General features: G+C 38.4%; 1 protein-coding gene and 1 long non-coding RNA gene across 5 annotated transcripts in view; one reads left to right on the plus strand and one right to left on the minus strand.

Moving 5' to 3' along the window:
• The window catches only part of LOC123614601 (uncharacterized), a 136,131-nt gene extending 135,114 nt beyond the window's left edge, over window positions 1-1,017 (minus strand). For all 4 annotated transcript variants that reach the window (XR_006722037.2, XR_006722038.2, XR_012508281.1 and 1 more), the window contains exon 1: window positions 921-1,017. This is a non-coding gene — a long non-coding RNA (uncharacterized LOC123614601). The remainder of the gene's footprint in view (window positions 1-920) is intronic.
• A 10-nt stretch (window positions 1,018-1,027) lies between these two features.
• On the plus strand, window positions 1,028-4,976 carry YAE1 (YAE1 maturation factor of ABCE1). Its single transcript, XM_010947245.3, has 3 exons — window positions 1,028-1,203; window positions 2,632-2,753; window positions 4,372-4,976. The coding sequence occupies exons 1-3, from the start codon at window positions 1,075-1,077 to the stop codon at window positions 4,799-4,801; spliced, it is 681 nt and encodes a 226-aa protein (XP_010945547.2). The 5' UTR covers window positions 1,028-1,074; the 3' UTR covers window positions 4,802-4,976.
• The last annotated feature ends 13,035 nt before the right edge of the window (window positions 4,977-18,011 follow it).

Consider the following 18,011-nt stretch of genomic DNA (forward strand, 5'->3'; position numbering starts at 1 on the left):
TTTTTTCATATATACAAAAAATATATACAAAGAAAATTCCCTCAACACTTAAAATTATAACGTGTACCACGGACCCGCCCTCACTCCCACATATACTTATGGCTCTCAGTTTGTTATAATTTACTTATATAGTGCTTACTGTTTACCCTCTGTCAATTCTATATGAATATAAAGTCTACCAGGTCTGGGACTTATGTCTGTGTCGTTCACTTATGCATTCCAAAAGCCTACATCGGTGCCTGGCACAAGGTAGGCATTCAAGAAAATATGCTAGCTAAATGAATCATTACCACATGACCAGGCAAAGGGCAAAACAGGAATACTGCTAGTCTCCATTCATTCACTAACATCTGTTTCAACATCTACTACGGGGCAGAACAGTGCTGGCGCTCACTACATATAGATAAACAAGCCCCGATCCTCACCGAGCAATGGTCTGCTTTCCTAGCATTTGAGAGGGATTGGGAGTCGGTGAAGGACACTGTGAATCAATAAGAAATGTATTTCACTTTATACTAATGTAACCTATATTTAGTGATCTCACAGTGGCCGTAGGATTTAAGCTTTTGATCTTACTGTCCTTTGCTCCACACTCCTAACAATTAAAAAAAAGGCGGTCTGTCAATCCCTTAAATGCACTGAGGGAGGTTCTAAAACAGATGGAGTCCCTCAACCTAACTATCTTGAAAGCTTTCGCCAACGTGCGCGTCTCCAAATCCCAGATCACTGAAGAGACCATGGCGGGAACGGACAGTGTTTCACTGAGGGTCGGCGCTGCCTTCCGCAGAGGTCAAGGTCGGACCGGTCCCACGCGGGAGGAGTCCGCCTCGCCCACAGCAAGCGCTCGCCCACACTGAGTCAAGTGAGGAAGCCTCCAAGTCACCAGGGAGCGAAAAGCTCCGACCAGAGCCGAGACCCACCTGCAATTCCCCGCCCAATGTCCTGCCGCCGCGCACACCCACGAGCACGCGCAGCCGTCCCGCGAGCCCCGGCCCTCAGCCTTCTCCCCGCCCCTTAGACCGGAAGGAGTTGCCGGCGCTTCCGGCGCACGGCGGCCCCGTGGTTGCCTCGGTGATGTCGTGGGTTCAAGGTGCTGCTTCGGTCCGGGGTCTTGCTGAGGAGGGGGACGTATTTGACGAGGAAGCGGACGAGTCGCTCTTGGTGCAGCGAGAATGGCGGAGCCACATGCAGAGACGAATCAAAGTAAAGCTGCGTGGAGGGGGCTGGGGTCCCTTGCTGTGGCGGGTTGTGGAAAGAGGAGCGCGGAATTGTGAAGAAGCGTGGTCCTAAGAGCGGAGGCCGGAGTGGTCCCGGCGTGGCCCGACGCTGCCCTCCCTGCCCCTTGCCACTCAGTCCGGGCCGCATCCTTCCAGGGTTTCGCAGAGGGTTACTTGAAAGTGTGTGACACCACAGGACACGTTCCTCAGTCACCCGCGGAGTGCTTTAGACGCCGGGGACAGACCAGAATAAACTTTGTCTGGGCTTTGAAGAGATTGTAGTTTGATGCGGAGCACAGGGAAGGGGTTGGAGAAGAAACGTATAGAGTGACTGTACTAATTACGACTGTCAAAGGACATTGGCGCAGTTTACATGGATTGCTTGAATAGGTGGGGAGCCTAAAGTTAGGAATGGACTTAATCAGTTCATATGGAAAAAGTGAGCTTAAGAATGTTGTCGAAGGGCAATAAGGGAAAGCTAGGATAGAATACTGGCGGCTAGGTAAAGGAATATTAATTTTTTAAATCTGTTTTTATTGAAGTATAGTCAGTTTACAATGTTGTGTCAATTTTTCAGTCATATAGGATTTTTTTTAATTTATTGGCTGTGAATTATCCATTTGTAATTCGTCTCACCATTTATTCATTGAGACTCAGCTTAATATCATACACCCAGTTTTCCAGGTGGTGCAGTCGGAGCTTAGTTCAAGGTGAGGTCCATTTCACCTGATACCCTTGCCAACCACTAAATTACCACTAAATCTGCCCTTGTTTAATATTTCAGTGAAGTAATATTCACTCAACACAATAACCACGTTGTCAGTTTCAGAAATGTTTTACCTGAAGCTAAGGCTAGACCCAGTAAGTACTGAGCATCTTTTGAGTGCTGTGACAGAGCAAAATACCTGCCCACAGAGAATGTGCCGTTTACTTGAATTTAGATATCAAGCAAAATTTCTAAAATCAGACCGCTCATCTTCCTTTTACTAAACCAATTTTCGCTTTCCCTGCCTCACTTCCAAGACCATGGTAACCCTGCTTAGGGCCCTGCATCACCAACCCACACCAGTCCAGTTGATAAAGAGACCAGACACCTAATTCTCCATGTTTACTTTTTGCGGCGCTATTGCTAACACAAGGCTTTTAAAAACTATATAGAATCAGTGTTTGAAAATGTATCCAATAAGTCTGGACTTCAAAAACGGGATAAACCAATAATAAACTTTTTATTAGAAGCATAGTCTACTTTGGTTGTGTGGTTATACCATGTGTTAAACCATGATGGTAAATAGTACTGGAAAGACCTGTTTTCATCAGTTTTCTAAATTGGTTCTACGACTTTTCTAGAAGAACCTACAGTGGCTTACTTGGTATTAGTTACAGTTGCGATTCTTCATTACTTTCTCATTTTTAGGAAGGTTATAGAGATGGAATAGATGCTGGCAAAGCAGTCACTCTTCAACAAGGCTTCAATCAAGGTTATAAGGAAGGTGCAGAAGTCATCATAAACTATGGACAACTCAGAGGAACATTAAGGTAATTTTGAAAACTTAAATGCTGAATCATTTTAACCTTAATACTACTAGAGGACTTTTATAAGACTAATATGTAGAAATAAAGTGTTTAAACAGAAGTGCTTTCCCTAGTGTTAAATCCACAAAAGAATGCTGCAGAGCATAGAATAATGTTGCCTTCAAAAAGTAAAAAGTTTGTCCACTTTAATATGTGAGCCATGTCTTGTCTTCATTGCAAAGAAATGATAGGAAGGTGTATATTTTTTGCTACCTGCACTATCACCAATCTGTATTTAAAAGTTATTAAAAAGATCTCCAGGTTTTGAATCAAACTTTCAGTCTTGCACATGTGGCAGAACACAGTATAACAGACACATAGACCAGAAGTACATGATGAAAATTATAGCTGGTAATAGAAAAGTGATTCCATTTACTTTAGTCGTGAACTTCGAATACCTGTGAAGAGTCCATGTCAACAATGGCATGTATCAGAGCCAAGTGATCAAATGGCACATGGAGCTAGGAACATGACAGGCTGGTCCTCTTTGATGCTTTGTACCTTTTAAACTGTCCCCTGTAGAGAAAAACATAAAATGCTTCAAAGAATTGCTGATTTTTAACAGGTATAAAACAAAGGTATCAGAACAAAAATTCATTGTATTTTAGGTTTTAGAAAATTCAACCATCAGGAATCAGCATCTGCAGTGTACTGCAGTAGGAAGATGATCACATGTTCATCTTCACATCAAGTTAAAAATGACTCTTAGAAGCTTAGAAAGCTTATTGCTAAATCTTATCTCAATTGATTCCATTTTTAAAAACATCATTACTTTTCACAACAACCATTATTTCATGATGTAATTATCTGAACAATCCAAAATGTCAAAAAACAAAAGGACTGTCTATAATACAAAAGTAAAGAAAAATATTTATTAGGACTAGAAGAATTCTAACCTTCTTCAGGAAGATTGTTAGTTAGCTCAGCAAAATGTCTGCTCTATAACAAAGTTGGAAAAGTGAAGTTGTCTCAAAACTTTTTTTTCATAATCACCAATTTTGATGGCAAGCAGCTACAGGGTTAGAACAATGGTTTTCAGCCTTGGCTGCACCTGGTAATCAGCAGGAAGCTTTAAAAAATAATACCCCCAGAGATGCTGATTTAACTGGTCTCGGGTGTGACCTGGGCCTTGATAAGTTTAAAAGTCTCCCAGTGATTCTAAAGTGCATCTAAAATTGAGAATCACTAATTTAGAAGCTGGTTGATGTCCTTAAGGGAGAAACTAAGTTTTCTGACCTTTCTTTTCTGTGAGTTGTTTCCCTCTTCAACAGAAGCTGCACAGTCATAAGGGGAATATCTAAAACCAGGAAATGTGGATGTGGAACTATGAAGGAGGGGTTATGAATTATAAGCAGTTTATGTGATTAAGTCTAGTTGATTAATTCCTATTCAAAGATAATTCCCTTATATTTTTAATGCTAGTTTTACTATCATTACTTTCATGATTGTGACTTGCATTATTATTAATAATTTTTGTGTGGTGTTATCTGGAAGAGAAACCTGTATGCCTTAGCATCAAAAATTTTAAAAGCCTTTGTTTAGGTTTTTTTCCTGTTTAACTCTTGTTTATATTTTTGTTCAGTGCTTTGCTTTCCTGGTGTCACCTTCATGATAATAGTTCGGCTTTGATCAGTAAAATAAATAAGCTTCTGGATGCAGTTGGCCAGTGTGAAGAGTGTGTACTCAGACATCTGAAATCAATCACTTCACAGCCCCATGTTGTAGATTTATTGGACTCTATTCAGGATATGGACCTTTGTCATGTAGCTCCAGCTGAGGAAAAGATTGATGAAGCCAAAGACGAAAGACTCTGTGAAAATAATGCTGAGTTTAACAAAAACTGTAGCAAGAGTCTTACAAGGGTAGATTCTTCATCTTTAGAATGTTGTAGTTCACAGGAGCATGCACATTCCGAAAACCCAAGCCTCACTTGGATTTTAGAACAGACAGCTAGTTTGGTAAAACAGCTGGGAATATCAGTAGACATATTACAGCACCTCAAACAAGTATAAAAATTATCCTCACTTTAATAATGAAAATAATGTTCAGAACATTTCTTAGAGTATTTTGCTTCCTAACAAGCTAACCAAAATTTGTACTGGTTTCTACTTCACTTGTAAGGTTATCCTTCAAATAAGTTTGAAATGTCTTCATAATTAACACTATTAAATGTAATATAAGCCTATATTCTTTGTTACTGGTAATTTTTTTTAATTGAAGTATAGTTGATTTTCAGTGTTGTGTTAGTTTCTGGTGTACAGCATAGTGATTTATTATACATATATACATATTCTTTTTCATTATAGGTTATTATAAGGTATTGAATATAGTTCCTTGTGCTATACAGTAGAAACTTGTTTATTTTATATATAGTAGTTTGTATCTGCTAATCTCTTAAATCCCAATTTACCCCTCCCTCACTTTCCCCTTTGGTAACCATAGGTTTGTTTTCTGTGTGTAAGTCTATTTCTGTTTTGTAAATAAGTTTATTTATATCATTTTTAATTCCACATAGAAGTGTTATTATATATTTGTTTTTGTCTGACTTACGTCACTTAGTATGATAATCTCTAGGTTCATCCATGTTGCTGCAAATGGCATTATTTTTATGGCTGAGTAGTATTCAACTGTGTGTGTGTGTGTGTGTGTTTACATGTGTGTACCACAACTTTTTCATTCAATCATCTGTCAGTGGACATTTAGGTTGCTTCCATATCTTGGCTATTGTATATAGTGCTGGTATGAACAGGTGTCTTTTCAAATTAGAGCGTCCTCTTGATATATGCCCAGGACTGGGATTTCTGGATCATATGGTAAGTCTATTTTTAGTTTTTTAAGGAATCTCCTTGTCTTCCATAATGGCTGCACCAAATTACATTCCCACCAACAATGTAGGAGGGTTCCTTTTTCTCCACAGCCTCTCCAGCATTTATTGTTTGTGGACTTCCGAATGATGGCCAGTCTGACTCGTGTGAGGTGATACCTCATTGTAGTTTTGATTTGCATTTCTCTGATAATTAGTGATATTGAGCATCTTTTCATATGCCTATTGGCCATCTCTATGTCTTCATTGGAGAAATGTCTATCTAGGTCTTCTGCCCATTTTTGGATTGGGTTGTTTGTTTTTTTGTTATTGAGTTGTATGAGCTTGTATATTCTGGAAATTAAGCGCTTGTCAGTTGCATCGTTTGCAAATATTTTCTCCCAGTCAGTAGGTTGTCTTTTCATTTTGTTTATGGTTTCCTTTGCTATGCAAAAGCTTGTAAGTTTAATTAGGTCCCATTTGTTTACTTTTGCTTTTATTTCTTGTGCCTTGTTATACTGACCTAAGAGAATATTGCTGTGATTTGTGTCAGAGAATGTTTTGCCTTTGTTCTCTTCTAGGAGATTTATAGTATCCTATCTTACATTTAAGTCTTTATGCCATTTTGAGTTTATTTTGTGTATGGTGTAAGGGGTGTTCTCACTTCATTAATTTTTACATGCATCTCTCCAGTCTTTCCACCACCACTTGCTGAAAAAACTCTCTTTTCTCCATTGTATGCTCTTGCCTCCTTTGTCGAAGATTAATTGACAGGTGTGTAGGTGTGTGGGTTTATTTCTAGGCTGTCTATTTTGTTCCATTGATCCATATGTCTCTTTTTGTGCCAGTACCATGCTATTTTAATTACTGTAGCTCTTTAATATTGTCTGAAGTCTGGGAGGGTTATTCCTCCAGCTTCATTCTTTTTCCTCAGTATTACTTTGGCAATTCTGGGTCTTTGTGATTCCATAAAAATTTTAGGATTATTTGTTCTAGTTCTATGAAAAATGTCTTGGGTAATTTGATAAGGAGCACATAAAGTTTGTAGGTTGCTTTCAGTTGTCACTGGTAATATTTATGTAGTTTAAGATATGCTCAGAAATTCCAGTTGTCATCATTTTCAAATTTCTGATCAAAATTAAGCATTTTCAGACTCAGAAATGAACAAGAATCAGACTACAGTTGATCCTTGAATAACACAGAGGCTGGGGTGCCCACCCACCTTGCAGTGGAAAATCTGCATATGACTTACAACCAGCCTTCCATACCCGCAGATTGAGCCAACCTCAGACCAGGTAGTACTCTCGTATTTACTACTGAAAAACATCAGAGTGTAAGTGGACCCTCACAGTTCAAACCTGTGTGGTTCAAGCAGCAACTGTTATTTTGTAATGACCTAACCCTACTTTCTGCTCTTGTCACACTGTCCTGTGGTTAGGACCTCATAAACTAATGAGACCAACGTTACAAAAAATAACCTAAAGGCTAAAGTTGTAAATAAACAGACATAGCGATAGATAGATACATAGATACTGAAATTAAGAGGCTAATAAGTGTAAGAAACTGAAGAACTGTTTATACTGATGATTAAAAACAAGATACTAAAGTTGGTTTTAGTTTTGTGTTAATTGAAAGTAAGGACACACAATTCAGTGAAAAATACAGAAAATACATTTCATTCTCCAGTACTTACTTAGCTTTTTCCAAGTTTTAACCAGTTAGCAGTGTTGCCTGACAGTGTGCCACATTAGTCCTAAACTTCAGTTTTACTTCATATCCACTTAGGAATAAAACACTGAAGCCGCTGACATCTGTGTTACCTTGTAACAATACTCTTGTCTAGCATAAACAAAACCAGATTCAAACTTTTGCTCCAGGGCCTACGGATATAAGACCAGGAAAGGATTTTTCATCACTTTTTTGCCTGAAACACAAATTTGTGTAACATACTTGACTTCAGAGACACCCAAAATTATTGCCCCTCGTTGATAATCTTAACTGCTTTTTCACTGGCATTTATAGCTATCATCTACTCTAAAAGACAGATATACTAAGATTAGAAAATCTGATAAAATAGGTCTTTCAAGAGATTAAGAGAATGTACTACTATGATCTTAACCTCCTCAAATTCACAGAACATTAAGAAATTGAAGCAACAAATTTGATACTGGAAGACCATATAATATTTCAGGATTTACTAAAATGTGCTAAAGATATTAAGTGACATTTGACAGCAGTTTTTAAGAAGTGTCTGATTATATCTGTCTAGGCATAAACACTATTTCAGAGATGTACTAATTAGTCTTGTTATGTAGATACTTTTTCCATATTTATGAATGCAGCAAAAACTTCAAATCCACAAGGAATATTATAAGCAGTCTCTGAAGTCTTCATGTTGGTCTTCCCTGCATATTAGATATGAAATATACCCATTTTTATTGATACATCTCAAGAAAGTCACCCTGAGGAAAAATTTCATAAGAGTGCAGCAAATCTGGAGATTTTTATCTGGGCTCTGACAAAATTCCCTGAAGATAACACCCTTTGCCACCATCGAAGATAAGGTGTCTTTGCGTAGATGTTCAAAGAAAAGAAGTCAAGAGAAGTAGCTGAGCTGAGAAAGGCTGTTGGATTGAAAACATCTCTTAAACTTACATTGCCTTTTACAAAACACGGAAGTTCCTAGACTGCAGAGGAAAATTGATGGAATACTTGTTATACCTTTGTTTCATGAACATGAGCTTTTGTACTAGAACCAAAAGTGAAGGAAGGAAACCCTTGCCTTGTGTCTTCTACCTTGCGTCGTATATCGTAGGCCTGCCATGTCTTGCCATGAAGAGGCCTTAGAGGAACGTAAGTGTAAAGCAAGATTTCCCAGAGCAGATACAGCCAGAGTTTCAAGATGCAGGACCCAGACATTAGGCTTGGGTGATGTGGCTTCCTTAAAAACAGAATTCTCACCTTAAATAAATTTTTGTTTGTTTTTTTAAGCCCACAATACTATGCTTTTCTGACATTTCAGTTGCTAGAGCTATTGAGGCCACCACAAGCCTCAAAATTTTTATGATAACCAAACAAGATTGGAAGTGGGCAGCTGAATTCACCTACCTGTATCCTTATCTCATTTATATCCTTAACACTGTTCATTAACTGCTTTCTTGGTAAACCAAAATAAAAGCCTTGAGCCAGGTCCAACTTGTGAGTTTCACCTATCCTCAAACTAAAAGTCAACCTTTGTGTTCCAGCCCAAGATATAGAGAAATAGATAAATATAGAGAGACATTCTTAATTTCAGACCAGTGGATGAAGTAAATATCGTATATTGTGTTAATAAACTACCAGTTAGACTTCTTGCTCTATAGAAATTCTCAGATCTCCATCATGAAGATACTGCACCATCATAGTTGCTTTTCCTGCTTCCGCTCTCAGTTTTCCCAACAAACTTACTGGAAAAAGAGTCTGCTGTCAGACTCAGCGTCTCAAATTGCTTTCTCCACACTCAGTCCTCAGCTTCAAGCTCCTTTTTCGCTAAGGTCACTGGTGGCTGCTAAATCATACAACCACCCTGAGTGGCTGACAGTCTCTGCCTGCCTTCCACAGCAACACTTCTTATCCTACTCATTACTACTTCTACTAGGTAAATTATAAACTGGTGTTTCATTTCCAGGCCCTAGCAGCACTGTCAGTCTGATTTCCCGTCCTGCCTCCTTCTGTCCCACCATGCACATACCCTCCACTTGATGAATAACAGTTCAGTGCTTTCTCGGCAATCCCCGACTTCCAGTTTTACTCACTGATGACTCTTCTGCCCAGAATACTTTTATTCCACATCCATCCTTCCTAGCAAATTCCTATTAATACCAGCTTAAATGTCAACTTTCTCAGGCAGATATAGTTGCTCTTCCTAGTGTTCCCTCTGTGTCATTTTGAGTACCTCAAACTTCAGATTTATTCAGGAAGGTACCTTATTCATCATTATATCCCCAGCCCTTAGCATCACGCCCTGTATATAGATATATGTATATGTGGTGCTTGATGAGAAAAAATAAGTGAATCTACTAGCCAAAAAGAAAATAAAACCAGAAATTTAGGATTCCAAAATACATCATGTTACATTCTTTTGTTTTCAGAAGAGAAAACAAACCTTTATGTTTGCCTTTTTAAAAAATTTTTTTTTCATTTTCATTTTACATCTTAAAAAAAATCCACATACACAGATTCTGTCCTCATCTTGTATTAGGCCAAATAGTAACACTAAGGTAATAGTATTTACCAGTCATTAAAAATCACACTTATGAATGAATAACATTACAATATAATTTTTAGTGATATAAATATTTATACAAATATAGTACAATTTCAACTATTAAAGGACAGAGGGGAGAGGGGAAGGGGACAAAAAAAAAGGACAGAAACTACAAAAGAAAAAACTGGAAGGACATAAAAATGTTAGTTTCTAGCAGGATGTCTGGTGCATAGTATCTAATAACAGTAAGAAGGAGTTGGAGGAAATAGAAAAGTGGGAACGTAATAGCTAACAGGGTGTTTATGACATACAGGCCCTATTCTGAAAACTCCACTGTGTATCCATTATTTAATCCTCACAAGGCCCAGAGCAGCAGAACTATTCATTATCCCCATCCTAGACATCAGGAAACCAGGGCACCAAGAAGGCTGAGTAACTTGTCCAAGTCACAGCTACCCCATGACCCACTTGAAATTTAGAGCAAGGCAGATCTAGCTCCAGAGTTGGTGCTCAGGGTCGATGTGTACGAAATAGTAACACAGAAGCGGTGATTGTATTTAGTGGAGGGACTGTGAACTGTGTTTTCCCCTTGCTGTTAATTTTGACTTCTGCATTTTTCAAATCTTTCCCCCTACTCAGCAATATTATTGTTATAATGTGCGTAAAAATCAGCAGGCACAAGAAAAAAAATTGTTTGCTATTCGTCTAGAAAAAGAAACCGCATTCCTTACTGGGAGAAGGGACTGTCATCCAGGAGGTGCTATGGAATGCATACGCAGAAACTAAATGCTCCTTGGACTCCGTAGACTTTTTACACTGCTCATGGAGAGGGTAATTTATGTCACTCATTGTGGTAATTTTTTTAGCTTTTATAAATTCCTACTCAACTTTCAAAAACCAGGTGTTAGTTCAAAGTATATGTATTGCTACAGATCTGCCAAAAAGAGCCAGCATACGCCAGACTCCGTTTTCTTGCCCTATAAATAGTCTTACCTTTCTATTTAAAAAAAAGGTTAACAAAGTAAAAGCAGGACTACTTAAAGTGGATTTACTTCTGCGGAAGTTGAACCTGGTGTTTTTCTGCATGTGTGTGCAATTCATTGCGAGAGAGGCCCTGAACTTTTGGGTCCTGTTTTATTTCCAAGGAGCTGTTGAATCAGTTTAAGGCCACTAGGTGGTGCTGGTGAACCCTGATACGTATTATGCTCGCAAGAAAAAGAAGCCAATGATTATCCCTACAGCCATCGATGCCAAGCAGATTGAGTCGTTTTTAAGACTGGGTGGGTGGGAAGTTTCTGGGGTACATCAAAAAAAAAAAAAAAATCAAAAAGTTAGGGTGTACTCCCTTTTTAAAAATCTAGGCTGAGAACTTTTCTAAATCAAAATAACCAATCGTAAGGAAACCTCTTCACAGAAAAAAGGCACTATTTGTTCTCTAAATCCCTGATGCCTAAAAACACCTAGAAGCCAAAGCATACAGCCTGCAGTCAGAAGTGATATAAAATTATGATTTTAGGTACTTAAAGCATTTCTATTTTGTCAGGAAGGACTGTGCCTAAACTGTTTCAAGTATCAGTCTCTCTCCCTGTCTCTGTCTCTTTCTCTCACGCGCGCGCTTGCACGCGCGCGCACACACACACACACACACACACACACACAACTCAGGATTTAGGGATAGGATGATGAGAGACAAGAACTTACTTTGTTAACCTATCAAATACATAACAACCCTTTTTTAGTCAACAAATCTACAACTGGATAAGCTTTCCTCACATCAAATACAACTCATTCCAGCTAATAAGCCTGTTTCCTTATGAAGTGCAGAGTCACCATTATGTAATATTACTTTTTTATTTATAAAATAAGTATAAGGTTTTAAAAAGAATTTTTAACATAAAAACCTACATGATTTGTTAGATCCCTTGTAATAATAATAGGAGTGATTTGACAATGATAGTACTGACAGTCCTTGCCAATAAAGTAAAGCTGGACTGAAATGAGGATATAATGTAATTAAGCTGAAAATAAAATATCTTTCATTTTCTTATTTGGAGATATTGCAAAACACCTTTCTTCAAATAACAGATCCTAAAATAGCCAGGGAGTCTAATTTGTGATTATAAACTACAGTGGAACATCAAATCATATTTTTGGGAACTTTCAGCACAAAGATAATAAAATTTATTGCCTGTGTAGAGTAGAGAATAATTAGTAACAACCTAAATGACCAACCAGAAAAGAACTGCTAAGTAAATTTTGTTACATCCACTCAAAGGAATGTTACATACCCATTACAAATTATCATTATAAGATCTATAGAAACAGGGAAAATAATTACATTATTAAGTGAAAGTCACTGTAAAGTGTTATGTACATATGTGTACAAATTATATTAAAGTTTTTTGCAGATAAAATCTGGAAAGTTATTCTCAGATAGGGTAACGTTTTAATATGGTAGGATTAGAGGGTTTTTTTTTCTTTTTCAGAACTGTTATGTTGTGCTATTTCACGATAAGAAAAATATTTGGAGAAGTATTAGTTTTCAAGAAAAAGAACTATGTGTACTTTTTCCTGAAAAATCAAAATCTGGGAAAAAAGAAAATACACTTAATTCAAAACAGTAGTAGTAGAAAAAGAGCCGCAGACTAGTATCTGGTAAGGGAGAATACTACAAGAAATCAGAAAAAGTTGATTATATAATTTTTCCCAACTATATCAAAAAAAAAAAAAGCCATTCCTATTTGCCCTTAGTGCATTTTCTGACAGCCTTTGTAAGGTTTTACTTCAGCTGATGCTCACAATTACACCAACTGTAATTGGGCTGGTGCTCCAAGAATGTGGGTACTCCTTGGCAGCATGAGGAGACTGACTTTCTTAAAAATCTCTGAGACTGCCTCCTCTTAAAATTGGGACTGCTGTTAGCCCAAGTGAGTTATTTTGCACTCACCCTTGGAGAAAACCAGTATCATACATAGAAATCACTTCTACACGATACATCTTATCCAATAATAAGACACTCAGACAGAACCTCAGAAGATTCAATGAGAAGTGACTGGCTACTATCCTTAAAGAGATTTGAAATAGAATCTATATTCATACAATTTCTTTGGTCCTTGATACTGATTTGATTGTGGCAATATCTTTCTTTGCCATTATTTTGTACAATTAATAAAACTATATTCACGTAAGCAGTCTAGTCTACTTTTCAAAAGAGATTCGAGCCTCTTAGTTTCTAGATCTGTAAAACTGAGATAATGACAGCAGTTTCACTGTTTCTGTGAGATCGCATGCCATAATGTACGCTGGGCACCCAGGAAGCACGCAGTAAGGAGAGCTAGTATCCTGCGGTGGCTGAGCATGGCAGCCCTGAAGCTGGACAGAATGCTTCTGAAGCACAGCTCCATCAGTTGCAAGTCCTGAACCGAACTGTGCCTGTTTCTTCATCTGTCAAATAGTAAGACCTAGCATAGGGTTATTGTAAAGAATAAATGAATTTCCCTATGTAAAGCACTTAGGACAGCGCCTAGCACACATTCAGTGCTCATGACACATTAGCTATTCTTACGGTTTTTTCCTGAGCATCATGCCTGCAATTTGGAGAAACTGCAGTGAGAGGCTTAACTGTCTTTGGACAACTTTAGCTATCATGGTACTACTCTGCCATGACTCAGACACAGCCAGGCTTCCCACTGACATAGCTAAAAGAAATTATGATTTCTCCCTATGTTATTTTAAAAGAAAAAGGGAGAAAGAAGAAAACGCTTTTAAACATTTGCAAATATTCGTGTAAAATTATACTTTCACATAGTGGTGATGATCAATGGGGGAGTTTTTAGAAACAGGGAGAAGGAGCATTTTCTGGTTGCCAGAGTGACAGAGGAAGGATGCTACTGGCATTGGTTGTGGGGTGTGGGGTGTGCTGTACATCCTGCAAGGCCCAGGTCAGTCCTACAACGAGGAATTATCCTTACATCCCTCACCACTTTCAAATGCCCCAGGAAACATTCACATAAATGAAGACTCTGTTTGGAATCATCTAAGCCCAGAATCTAACTATATTTTAATTACAAATGCAAAATATTTTTGTTTTGTTCTAACATTATTACTTTCCAAATTATAAAATAGTTAGGCCCCTTGTAAAATATTTAAACGTCACAGAAACACCTTAGAAAATATTATTTAGAAAAAGTAAATCATATTGCCATCAACTGTGGACTGAATTGAGTCCCCCCAAAATTCATATTGAAATCTTAGCCCCCAGGACCTGAGAATGTGACTGTATTTAGAGACAGGGCCTTTAAAGAGAAGATGAAGTTAAAATGAGGCTCTTAGGGTGGGCTTTAATCCAATCTGACTAGTACCCTCACAAGAAGAAGAAATTTGGACACACAAAGAAACATCAGACGTACAAGTGCACCAAGTGAATACACAGCAAGAAGGCAGCCATCTGCAAGCCAAGGAGTGACACCTCAGAAGGAACGATGCCTGCTGGTGTCTTGAGCTCTGCTGTCTGATCTCCAGAACTAAGAGAAAATGAATTTCTGTTGTTTAAGCCATCCAGTCTGTGGTATCTTGTTATGGCAGCCCTGGCAAGCTAATAAACCACTCCTCCAGATTATTTCAGAATCTTTCTGTGTACATGCTAGCAAATGATAGTTTTTTATTTTATAGAAATTCATTTCAACAGCTCTTTATAAAGTACCTACTATATTCAGAGAGGGTACATTGGTGTACAAAGCAAATCCCTACTGAACCCAGATCATACCAAATATAAAAAAAGCAGCTTTATCCTTTAAAAATATGTCTTAGGTATCAGTCTGTGTCAGTAATGAAGACTCATTTATTGAGGGCTTGTACGCTCCAGGCACTGGAATACTTTGCTTACAAAGTCTTAAGAGTACTCCTAATTCTTAAACTCAAGCTGCATATAAAGGATTTACCCCCAGCACTGGCCTTCGTAGATTCACTGACTGCTAGCCATCAAGCCTGGAAGGAGCTTTAATAAGCCAGGAATTCTAATCATTGTGCATGTAAGGAAACTGAGGCTCAGAGAAAATGAGACCTATCGGGGCTCATGGCTGCAGTCAACAAATTGATTCTGATCAACAGAAGCCAAGAAAATAATTTCTTGCAGGATCTTGGGGAACCGAAGGAGAACCAAGCTCAGAAAGTTAAGGGAGGCGGGCAGGAGCTCTTCCAGACACTACTAGTCATTTTGACTCTCGACAGCACCACCACCACTGCAATTATCTGTAACTACTCCACGGTTTTGTCTGATCTCTTCTGATGCTAAGTCCCAGGCAGGGACTCCCTAAGTCAGGGACAGGGAGAGGGACTGTCTGGTACCTTACACTGGGAGGAAGAGTCGTATCTCCCAGCAAACCTCACACTATGGTAGGAGGCGTATTCCCAAGTCAAGGAAGGAGACTCAGACACTGGGCACCCAAAAGGGCCAATGTTCACTACAGGGGAAAATTCAGGGCTTGAAGTCGGGTGTGCTAACTTTTAGTTTCATCTTTTTTCTACAACCCTTTTCTTTACCTTCCTTGTACCTTGGTTTCTTTAAAAACATGAAATATCTTTAATTGAGTAGGGGGAGGAGAGGGAGTACAGTTTATTATGCACTGAGTTTTCTGGGATTATGATTTCTGTCTTAACAGAGGGGATGTTGTACTATGTTGTGTTTGGAACTTTGCCAACCGATACCGCTGCTGCTGGTATCAAGTCACCAATGCAGCTCCCCTGCCAGGCTGCCCCTTCCCTGCATCGGACTCCTCTGCTCTGCCTCAGTGGAGCTGTGCCCAAGCATTTACATATCAAAATGCAGATTCTTTTGCTGTTAATATTCTTCCTTTTATTTCTCCTTTATATTTATAATTAGGGCTCTATCATAATTTTAAAAATTATATGTGTAGGTAAGTTACCTGTCAATTCCACTTCAAGGTACTAACAGAAGCATTACAACATACTAGTTCTGGAAAAGGCCGTTCTGTCTAACAATCACTTCTCTAAAGATAAAAACTTAGAATAAAATTTAGAAAACACAAACTTTTGTGTATCTCTTCCTCACTATTTTTTAAATCATTACTTAGTTTCATTATTTCATTTTTTTGGCTAATTGGCTCCAATTTATCTTAGTCTCTACTAGTTTCCAGGACTTTTTAAAGCTCCAGACTGCTATACTTATCTCTTAGAGGTGTTAAAATTTCTCCAGTCTTTCCTTTACTCCAGCCTAGATTTAATTTACACATTACTGTGGACTTCTTGGTTTTGAAAAGCTAGTGTTAGTTAGTCCTTTGTACATATAAGGAGCTTGTAAACTTGGCAAAGCTTGGAAGAAGGAGAAATTATAGCTACCCCTCCTACTGCACAGCCCTGGCAGGAATTTCCACAGTGTTTCTTTTCTAATAATGACAGACTCCTCTCAAAGGAGACTTCCCCACTTTTATCAAGTATGTGGCTGTTTGGTTAGAAGTCGTTCAGTGATTACATCCACTCACTTGGTCTAATGAACAGATTAAACAAGGCTTCCTGTCCCTTGCCGGCATCTGATTTTTAAAGAAATCACACTACATTTTTAGAATTTACTTTAAAAATTTAAATATTATACAGTTTTAGTTGTAGTTTAGTTTAAAATAAAGGACTATTATTATAAAAACAAGTCACTTGTAATTTTAGAAGCAATAGAAACTAATTTGCCTTATAAATTGATGAATATTGAAAAGTCATAGCAGTAGATAAAAATTCCTGCTATGTAGCTAGTTCAGTGGCCTCAAGGGCACATGTAGGTTAGAACTGGAAATCTAAAACTGAAGCTATTTGTTGATTGTTGATTGAACACTCTTAAACAAATACAGAGGCGTGCTGGTGTTCCAAATCTGAAACGTGTCCTCCTGCTGGGACATCACTTTTGCAGTACCTGGGTTGCTTAACTAGAATCAGCAGTGTTCAAACTTGTTGATGTGTGTAAAAATACTTACAGATAAATTATCTTTTTTTATGTAATTGGGGACCCCAAATCCTGTTGGGTCTTAGTAAAAAATCCCAATACTCTTCAGAGTGCATAGCTGAAACCAGGTTCTTAGCTGTGTAAGAAATCCTGATTTCTTCTTCATAGTGTTTAACTACCATAGTCCATATCCCCCGAACCCTGCCCCGCACTCCTGACTCCATCCCCACTCCCGGAGTACTCCCCACGGCTCCCACACTCCTGAGGGGTCCTGGTGTAACAAAAGGCCTGTCTCCTACCTGTATAGTAAGGGGATTGTTAGACTTCAATACACAGTAAGTAGTGTTGGTATTATTACAGCCCGCTCTCTCTTAAAATCTTGTCAGTGATTTGTTATCTCCTGAGCTCTGTGGAGAGACAGAAACATAGTCTAATAAAAGATAAACATATGGAGTTAATTGTTTGCTTATTGTTTGGGTGGATTTGAGAAAAATTAGGATCAGTGCAGATATATTTGTTGGTGTGTATCCAACACTGTCCTGGGGGAAAAACATTTCCTTTAGCTGGACACTCAGTCATGCTCAGAGGCAGCTGTAAAATCCATGGATTTTAACTGCCTTACAATTTTCCCCTGGGCTGTTGGAATACCCTTAACTTCCCTCCTGACTTCCCGTACCCACCCTGTCCTCCACAGCATTGCCAGAAAGATCTTTCTAAAACATAAGGTTGATCTAATTTTTCTCTTCCATGTCTCTTCCTGACTGAAACAACAGGTCCCAGCCTTCATCTCCAATGTCATCATCTGTCCGATGACCTCACACATGTGATAGTAACACATGCTGTTTCCTAAATACTCTGTGTCCTTGTATTTGTTGCTGTGGCTGGACTGAATTTTTTCCATTGACTCCTCCTTTCAATTCTACTAAAGTATCATATCCACTAGGAAACCATTACTCATTCTCCCAAGGCTAAGGTAATAACCTCCTCTGTGTTTCCCTAGTACGTCCTTCATACCACGTAGTGTGCAATAGTTATTCCTCCATGTTGCCCCATTAGCTCTTTGAAGGACTGGACAGGTTTTATTAAAATCTGGATCCTCAGTTTTAGTACCATGCTGGACACAGAGTAAATGTTCAGTATACATGTATTGAGGGAACTGTATTCCACAAGGTAATTCTTTTAGCTCTTCCATAGTCTAAAGGAGACATCCTTAAATTCATCCAA

The sequence above is a fragment of the Camelus bactrianus genome, chromosome 7 (genome assembly GCF_048773025.1).
Source record: "Camelus bactrianus isolate YW-2024 breed Bactrian camel chromosome 7, ASM4877302v1, whole genome shotgun sequence".
Lineage (NCBI taxonomy): Eukaryota > Metazoa > Chordata > Mammalia > Artiodactyla > Camelidae > Camelus > Camelus bactrianus.

Bases quoted from the DNA above. Each gene is read 5' to 3' on its own strand.
- YAE1 (XM_010947245.3), top strand. From the start codon at position 1,075: ATGTCGTGGGTTCAAGGTGCTGCTTCGGTCCGGGGTCTTGCTGAGGAG. The intron at 1,204-2,631 runs GTAAAGCTGCGT...TCTCATTTTTAG, and splicing joins ACATGCAGAGACGAATCAAA to GAAGGTTATAGAGATGGAAT. The intron at 2,754-4,371 runs GTAATTTTGAAA...ATTTTTGTTCAG, and splicing joins CAACTCAGAGGAACATTAAG to TGCTTTGCTTTCCTGGTGTC.